Source organism: Haliaeetus albicilla, chromosome 9, assembly GCF_947461875.1.
Source record: "Haliaeetus albicilla chromosome 9, bHalAlb1.1, whole genome shotgun sequence".
NCBI classification, from domain to species: domain Eukaryota; kingdom Metazoa; phylum Chordata; class Aves; order Accipitriformes; family Accipitridae; genus Haliaeetus; species Haliaeetus albicilla.
The window spans coordinates 32604794-32613829 of NC_091491.1; the positions used below are offsets into that span (position 1 = coordinate 32604794).

The 9036-nt window shown below is 61.2% G+C and overlaps 1 protein-coding gene across 1 annotated transcript; it reads right to left on the reverse strand.

The window, feature by feature from the left end:
* Positions 1–3049: 3049 nt before the first annotated feature.
* NMUR1 (neuromedin U receptor 1) lies at positions 3050–8090 on the reverse strand. The gene is made up of 4 exons (XM_069790762.1): positions 7980–8090; positions 6983–7326; positions 5624–6520; positions 3050–4360 (listed from the first exon to the last, which is right to left on the reverse strand). The coding sequence occupies exons 3-4, from the start codon at positions 6516–6518 to the stop codon at positions 3957–3959; spliced, it is 1299 nt and encodes a 432-aa protein (XP_069646863.1). The 5' UTR covers positions 6519–6520; positions 6983–7326; positions 7980–8090; the 3' UTR covers positions 3050–3956.
* Positions 8091–9036: the final 946 nt, after the last annotated feature.

Below are 9036 nucleotides of genomic sequence, written 5' to 3' on the forward strand. Positions count from 1 at the left end.
GCCATCTATCATGGCTCCAAATATATGAGGCAATCGCTGTAAAACTTGAGTTTGGCTCTGTAAAGGAAAAAAACCCACCCCATGCCTGTCACAAACAACCACAGCACAAAAAAAAAAGCCTTACAAGGCTGGGGCAGCCTCATAGATGGATTGCTTTTTAATCCCCAAAGCCACAATGATAAATCTTTTTACTGGAAGCTCCAGAGATACTGTGTCACTCAGGGCGTGCGGCAGTGCGGGGCGAAAACAGCTCCGTGAGCTGCTGTGAGAGGGAGGGAGTCTCCTGGGAGCGGGGCCGGAGGTGATGGAGGAGGGATGGGTGCTCGCCGTGGGGGTGCTGAATGGGTATGGGGGTGGCAGGAGGGTTCCCCCGGGGCTGGGAGCGGGTGGTTAGGCAGGAACTGGCCGTTGGACGGACACTGCTTTATATCTGGGAGGACAGATGGACGACTTTTGGGGAACAGCTCTTTGGAAACAAAATGTTTGGAGAGGAGATGGTGGCGTGGAGCCCGACCTGGCCGCGTGCTCCGTATTGCAGGGACAGAGAGATGCTTCCCCCAGCTCTGAGCAAAGACTTGGAGCAACAGCATCCGCACACTCCCCCCAGCTCCAGGACCCCCAATGTCCCTCTGCTCTGTCCCTTCCGGACTCCCTTGGGTCCTGAAAGGATCGTTTAGTTGGTGAGAACTCCCAGGCAGTGTTTTGGGATCCTCCTTCCCCCACAGCCATCCTGGTCGCCCCCCTGGCCAGTTACATGGGTGGGAGCAGTGGAAGCAACTCACCCCATCCCTGTCTTCTGCTGCCTTCCCCACCCAGGGCTCTTTGCTTCTATACCACCTCACCAGCAGGAATAACCCCTCTAATTTATACCGGGAAGGTGGCAGGGGACAAGGCTGACCCTGAGGGCACAGGGCAGTGGAGAGCATCATCCTTGGAGCTAACAGGCTCTGTAATTCCCTTCCTGGGGGCTGCAATGAGCCCAAGACAGGCAGGAGCCGGCAGCCACTGCCTTCCCAGTGGTGGAGAGGTGTAAAACCCTCTCCGTGAAACCATTCTCTCCCAGGAGATCCGTTCCTTTTTTATTAGGTTTCATGCCCTGACTGCAGCTTTTACTAAAATTAATTATGGGGTTAAAGGACTTGCCTGGGAGCCTTTGATTGCAGCATCTCTCTTGAGCCTGGCTGGCATGGGGTACCAAGGGACCTGGCATTGTCTCCACATGCTGTCGCAAAACCCCGGCCAGGGGACCAAAGTTTGCCTGCACATCTCCACCCAGGAGGTGCCACCGGCCGTGCTGCAGCTGCACCTTTGGTGAGCCTTCGGGATGATTTTCAGGGTGATCCCTGGCCCAGCTGTGCATGGGGGGCGGGAGGTGGGGCAGCCCCCAGCATCGCCGCCCAACTCACCGGGGCCTCAGCAGCACATTCCCCTCCTGCATCTCAGAGAGGGGAATTTGGGGTAACCAAGGAGGACGGGGAGTCCCAGATCAGGGGATGGCAGGGCAGCTGGGGACACAAGGCTGGATGAAGGCAAAGCCAATGCCTCACCTTTCTGGCTGCTCTGAACTCCACTTCAGCTCCACTGAGCCCCAGCACCCCCCAAAAAACCTCAGGGGGGCACACACTGTCCTCTGGCACTGACCAAGGAGCTTGAGCTGGAGCGGCCACAGCTATACCCTTGCACAGCCTGGCTCCTCACAAGCACGGGGACAAGTCCTCCTGACTCATGGCATGAGGGACCGAGAAGCTCCATGCAAGCGGCTGTCGCTGCATAATAAAAGGCTATTGGCTGTCTATTAAAAAGCCATTCCCTGGAGATTTGCGGCCAGGGAAGCGGCCAGGTGAAGTGAGATGGTGCCATAATAGCCTTCAAGGAGGCATCAGTCACATCCACACGCACAGCAGTGGTGAGGGACCCCACATGGCTGCCAGGGTGTTGTCCCCTGCCAGGACTATCAGTGATGGGAGCTGGAGAGGGAAGGAAATAGATGGTTCTTGATGCCCTTGGCCACGCTGACTTCCTCCGGAGAGAGGCTACGAGCAGCCGGCAGGACCCTGAAGTGCAGCCCCACGCCCGCCCTCACCAGCAGCACCCCACAAGGGCCGAAGAAGGGCTTTGCCCACGGCAGACCCTGCTGTGGGGATGGGGAGTGGGGAGGGGAGCTGGCCACACTGCCCCCAAGCCAGGGACTGGGTCGATGTGGGCAGGAGAGAGTTTGCAAGTCCCAAATCCTGCCCGTTCTTGTTTGCTAGCCTGGCCGTGGCCCATGTGATGTGCTTAGGAGAGGCTGAAAGCAGAGCAGCAGCAGGCAGAGATGCTCCTGCCAGCGCTCTGCCTGGGGCTTGCTCCTCTGGTATTTCTGCTCAGGTGCCCAGGCGAACCCCGCTGGCACATCCATGCTGCCCAGGGGCACGGCCGCGGGATGCCGAGCCAGGGGAACCTTCCCGGCTGGCTGCAGGGAACTGGGGCTGGGGAAGTCATGCGAGGCAAGAGCTCAAGCTTCTCGGACAGCCCCTCAGGTGGCATTTTGGAGCCTCGATATTTCATCCTGTGATAGGACCTGGCGTGTGCCGGGAAGTCAGCGGCATCAATCTCAGACAGTAAATCGATGGGTCCTTCCAGCCTGGGGGAGTGTGACCAGCCAGCCCACACTCCCTGGCATTTTCGTGACATTTACCGAGCTGTGTGTCTGGGGACAGATTGATTGCCACCGCTCCGAAGGCAGCTCCCCCTCTGCAATGGCCCCAGCCCCAGCTCGGCCTCAGCATCCCAGAGATGCAGAAGGCTGTGTGCATGCCGTTCATGCCTTCCCTGCCATGCCGTGCCCTGAGCCCTCCCAGCCCTGTAGACCCGCCGCAGCAGCAGAGCCCGCAGGCAGAGCCGGTGGGACACCCCTGGTGCCCATCACCCTGGCACATGGCCTGCCCATCACCCCCCAGAAGGGTGGCCCATGTTCAGTCCTGTGCTGGGAACAGAGCTGGGTCCTGGGGGATGCAACCGGGGCACAAATCAGTCCAACGGCTTTTTTTAATTCTCAGTGAGGCTTGGCCCATGCAGGGCAGGGATGGAGGAGGGCTTCCTGCATTCCCCAGGGCTGCAGGGGGCCACAGCGGGTTGAGGAAGAGGAGGGTGGCACGCACCAGATGGGTTGGAGGGGGGAGAGTGGGGTGTGTTTGTGGGGCACAGGGAAGGCGCAGAGCTGTGCCTCGGCACTACAGACAGCCTGGGGCTCGTGTTGTCCTGTATTTTCCCCTGCAGGCTCCAGCTCTGGAGGGAGCAGCCATGCTCCTTCCCTTGCTCTTGGGGGGACTGGGGTGGGAGGAAGTCTGGGAGCAAAGATCTGTACCGGCATTCTGCAGTCGGACACCGGCTGGCACCACCGAAGGGAAGTGCAAGAAAATCAGGGGCGTGTCGGTGCCAGAGGGCCCTGGGGAGATCTTGAGGGAGAAGGCACCCACAGACCCTTTATTCCCCACACCATCCTGTGCAAACCTCTCCCACCCCCGTGGGTCTCAGCCTGGGTGCAAGCACCTCTCAGGGCACCCATCCAGCATGGAGTCCCAAAACAGCCTGGGGTGCCTCACACACTCAACACCCACACCCATGGATTCATCCTACTGGGCCGGGAGGGATGGGATGTTTTGGGGGATTGCTGGCACATCCCTGACATAGAAGCCAGCCATCCTCGCACCATGAGGGATGCCCTAGCCTTGGCCAGTCCTGATGCTGAACACAGTGGGTGCAATGCATCCAGGGGACAGCACGGCCACCACCACCGTGTCCCTGGAGCAGCACTGCTGAGAAAACCAGCCTTTGCATCCCAGCAGGACAGCACAGACAGGTGGGGACCCCTCCATCGCTCCTGCCCCACTCCCCATCATGGGATGGGTGCCACGGTCAGATGGATGCTGGTGGTGAGAAAAGCTGGTCCCAGTCCCCCTGTATCTTCCCACTCTTCAGCAGAGGGATGTTGCGTGGGTGGTGGTCTGGCCCGCCTCCACCTCCTCCAGCTCATACTCCTCGGCATAGGAGAAGGGCAGCCCATTGGCACTGGGCATGGGCTCGCACTCGGTGCTGCGGGTGGTGGCGTGGGTGACGCTGGGTGAGTATTTCCGTGACCACAGCGGGCTGTGGCCAGGGTGGCACATCACCTCCTTGAACATCTCCCGGAAGCGGGTGGACATCAGGTTGTAGAGGATGGGGTTGGCAGCTGAGCTCAGGTAGAAGAAGACGCCTGAGATGATGTGGACGTACTGGAACATGTGGAGCATGTGGCTGGTCCAGGTGGAGATGAAGCTCCAGACGAGGCGGTCAGTGTGGAAGGGGGCCCAGCAGATCCCGAACACCACCACCAGCACAACTGTGGGGAGCCGAGGAGTTGGTGTTACTGGGGGGATAGGGCTCACCCCCTCGGGGACCTCCAGTCCCTGGCCAAGCACTGCCGTTTTGGCTTTAGCCATAGCAAAGAATGGCCAAAAAAGCACAGGAGAGAGGGGAAGGGCCCCCCCAGTGCCTTTTTGACTTGCCAAGGAGGGGCTGGAGGTCTGGACAGGATCTTCCTCCCTCCATCTCCTGCCAGGGCTGCTCCAGGTACTGCTGCACCACGCGTCTCTGCTCCCCATCGGCAGGTGGCTGGGGGCCACACATCAGCCACACAGCACAGCTGGGGGATGCCCCCGTGGGCATCCAGGCTCTGGGCACCCCGCCACCTTTGCCGGCAAAGTCCAAGGAGTAAGAGCTATTTGCACCCTCTCCCTGTGCTCTGGTTTGTGGGTTTTTTTATAATCCAGCTCTGCTGATGGAAAGGAAGGGGGGTGATGTATAGGTGGTCCTGGGGTCCCCAGCCTTGCCATACCTGTGACATGCTGCATCTCTGTGGCACGCAGGGACGGGTCCCCCCTTGTCCCCCTCCCAGCTCTGGTGCCAGGAGAAGTGGAGTTACCACTTGTCTGGGATGTGGCGGGGAAGCAGCCCTGGCCCTGCCAATGGACTAGGCTGGGCAACCCGCCATCGCTGTGCAGTCACGGGGCTGGGAGCACATGGAGGTCAGCGTGCCGGGGAGAGATGGCTACCCAGGGGCAACCAGCTCCTGCTGCCAGGAAGGGGGCCAGAGGCTGCAGGGCTGGGGCTGGGGCTGGGGAGGGGGGCAAGGGTGCAGAGCAGTGGGACAGAGGGATGCTCCAGTCAAGCCTTGGGTCAGTACATCACTGCCCCAGGACAGTCACAGCGGTTGCAGGGCGGGGTAGAAACTGGTCTATCTTTGGGAAATCCCACCGCCACCAATAGCACATGAGGTCTGGGTTGGGGGACAGGGGACAGGTTCCCCCATCCCATCCCAGCTCCTTTCCCTTTCTCACCCAGCACTTTCCTGGAGGAGGGGAGATCTCATGTCTGGGAGGGAGCTGGCATGAGCAATCCCCACCACTGGACCAGAGCCACCAGATCTGCCTTTGGCCCGACACCCCATGAGTGAGCCCTGCAGCCTTCCTCCAGGACGACCCAGCCTCAGTGCTCTGGACTGGCCGTGCCTCAGTTTCCCACCAGCACCCTCCCAACACAGCCTTGGGAGATAGCCCCTGGCTCCGCCCATCCCCAGCATCCGACTTCCCAGCATTGGACTCACACAGCATCTTTGTGACCTGCCTCCTCTTGACTTTCTTCTGCCCCCGGGGGTTGTGGCAGTCACGGTCGCTGCTGGACTTGGCTCCCAAGGCCTCCAGCATCTTTTCTTTCTTGAGCTGCAGGCCGATGAGCAGGTAGAGGATGGTGATGGTCCCCATGGGCAGGAAGAAGAAGACAACAGTGGTGATCTGGATGATGAGGTTGTAGGTCAAGCGTGGCTTCACCAGGGTGCAGATCTCTGAATCAGGCACCCATCCTCGGCCGGGCACATAGAGAGGCTGCAGCCCATGGAGGCTGGTGTTGGGGATGGAGCAGACAACTGACAAGACCCAGATGGTGACGATGACCCTCTTGGCATGGTTCCTGGTCACCACGTACTTGGCCTTGAGCGGGTGCACCACGGCAATGTAGCGTTCCACGCTCAGGGCTGTGACGTTGAGGATGGAGGCAAAGCAGACAGCCTCGAAGAGCAGTGTCTTGAAATAGCAGCCGCTGGCACCCAGCAGGAAGGGGTAGTTGCTCCACATGTCGTACAGCTCCAGCGGCATCCCCAGCAGCAGCACCAGCAGGTCAGACACAGCCAGGCTGAACAGGTAGTAGTTGGTGGGCGTCCTCATGAACCGGTGCCGGAGGATGACGATGCAGGTGAGCATGTTGCCCACAGCCCCCACCACAAAGATCAGCAGGTAGATGACACAGACAGGGACAAAGAAGTTGGACCGTCGAGGTCCCAAGTACTTATCCCGCAGCTGCTCCTCTGTCAGGTTGGCATCCTTGGGGTCGAAGAAGGTCTCTGAGTGAGTTCTGTTGCAGAGATCAGGGCTGATGGGCTCCACAAGAAAGTCTTGCTGGGGCAGGGGGAACTCGGGGCCGGAGCAGTTGACGTAAGGATTCATGGCTGCAGAGAAATGGGGAGGTTTGAGAGATGCTTTCCCAATCCCTCTGCTGCCCCTGCTCCCTCTGCCCCTCTCCTTATTGGTGTCAGGGTGTCAGGATGCTGCTGATGCAGCTCTGCATCCTTGCACCCATCCTGCCCCAGCCACAGCCTTTCCTTTGGGAAACCACCCAAAATCTCCCCCTAACCTCCCTCCAGGGTTCCCAAGCACTCCTTGCCTCATTTCCCATCCACAAACAACCCTGGCAGCTCCCCAGCCCGCCTTGGCCCTCTCACTCCACCATCAGGGGGGTGCCAGCAGGGCTGTCCCCTCTCCCTTCTCCTGAAGCAGAGCAGGACACAGCCCCAAAGCCAACCCCCAAAATTGATCCCAGGTCCAACTCTACCAGCCGCGCAGAGGGACTGATGGAGTGACAGTAAAACAGCCAGAGGGAAAACTGATTTTCCAACCCAGGAAGGACTTACGGCTTTTGGGGAAGCTCCAGATGAAGGCTGAGATCCCACCAGCCCTGCACCAGACAGGGTCGGACTGGGGAGGGAGTGTGGGAGGGGATGGAGACTTCACTGCCTTAAGAGGCAGGCTAATGAAATCCTGCTGCTATTGTCCCTCAGAGCTCAGCTCAGAGAAGCCACCTCCCCTTATCCACCTTCTCCCTCTCGTCCTCTGTTAGTGGAGAGGCTGGTAGGTGAGCCGGGGGGGTGCTGGGGGCTTCCTTTCCCACCGCCGGGCAAACAAAGCCGGTGCTGACACCCTACCCCTGCCGGGGGCTGGCTCCTCATTCGCAAAGCAGCACTGCTGAAAAGATGCTCTTCAGAAAGAGAGAAGAAATAACGTTAAAGTAATAAACTCCATTAACTCTCTAAGAGAGTCCCGGGGTAGAGCGGCGCAGCCATCTCCAGCTCCACCAGCAGCCTTCGCAATGAAGGGATTTGCCATTTGCGTGGCCTCCGTGGTAAGGCATCGATCAACCCCGCTGCCGTCCTGTCCCTGCCAGGCGTGGGGGCCCACGCAGCGCCCAGTTGTCTGGGCTCATCTGGGGGAGATGCAGATGGACCCAGCGGCTTCCTGGGGTCTCCCTGCTTCCAGATGTGCAACCCCTGGGTCACCCGAATCACTCCCCCATGAAGCAGGTGGCTCCAGCCGGCTCCCGTCACACTTTGGTGCAAGAAAGTTGCTGTGCTCGCAGCATCACCCCTCGCTCTGCACCGGGGTCTGCTCCCTCCCTGCACCCAGTGTCTGTCTGTCTGTCTGTCTGTGCTCCTGCCTGTCCTCTGCACCGGCACCCGGTCCTGCTGATACCCCCCCGCCGCTCACAGGGCAACACTCCTGCTCTGTAGCTGTGCACAGACCCGTGCACACACGCATACACACCCACGCATGCATGCACACATGCACATCCATGCCCACATCCATGCCCACACCTATGCATGCACGCAGATGCACACACACACACACACTCACGCGTTCCTGAGCCCCACGGACGCGTGGCAGGGCGGCGTGTCCCCGCTCCACCCGCGGCTCCCCTCTCCTCCAACACGTACTTTCCCGGTCCGAGCCCAGCCTGGAGCCGGCGGAGCCCACGGGCGCCCACTCCCACTCCCGCCCCCGAGCCCGCATCCCGCGGGCGGCCCCTCCTCGCCTCCCCGGCCCGCCCCGGCCCCGCTCCGCCTGCGGAGGAGAAGGGCTGACGGCTGCGGGGCGCGGCGGGAGGCTCCGTGCCTTCTCCACGACCGGGATTTCCAGCCCGCCCCGGCCCCCCGGGGTGACACCGGCGCGGGGGGGGGGGGGCTGTGCCTGGCGGGGAAGGGGTCGGAGTAAGGGGGGAGGCGGCTGCGCATCGCTCCGCAGCTCTGTGAGACGGCAGAGGGCACGGCCACCCCGCGGGACGGGCAGGCACCCGTGGGCACGGGTACAGGCATCGGTGCCTTCATCGCCTCCGAGGGTGACAGGGCCCGGGGGGACCCAGTCCCCCCCTCTCTGGGGATGACACCTTGAAGGGGTCTGGCATCCCGGGGACCCTCCTCCATTCAGCCCGTCCCAGCGCCATCCTCATCGTGCACAGAGGTGTTTGGCTGAGCCAGGCAGGATGGAGCTGGAAGAGGCTCCGGCAGGGCTGGATTCGAGCAGGTGGGACACGGAGCTTGGAGAAAGAGCCTGGAGAGACCTGCCGGGAGACGCCTTCCTCCGGGTCTGTGCCCACTCCCACCCAGGCTGAGCCCCGGCACAGCTCGCTGCACCGCTGAGCACTGCTCCTGCAGCTGGGCTGTGAGGACCTGCCTGGATCCAGTGGCCTCCAGCACCAGGACACTGCCCCTGGGGTCCTGCACCCCCAAATTCCCCTCCTGATGCCAGAGCACACAGCAGTCAGAAGCAGCACAGCTCACTCCTCTTCCCTCCCACAGCCCAAGGGGGAAACTGAGGCACCAGGTTCCCACTGGTACCCTCCTTCCCGGGAGGCTCAGTACCCGCAGGAGCACTCTGCCTCACTGGTGTTGCAGAGGAAAGCAAGCAGGGCCTG

Excerpts from the sequence above, each read along its gene's own strand:
- NMUR1 (XM_069790762.1), bottom strand. The coding sequence starts at position 6,518 with ATGAATCCTTACGTCAACTGCTCCGGCCCCGAGTTCCCCCTGCCCCAG. Across the intron at positions 4,361-5,623 it reads GCAGGTCACAAAGATGCTGT|TTGTGCTGGTGGTGGTGTTC; the intron begins GTGAGTCCAATG and ends GGCTCCCCACAG.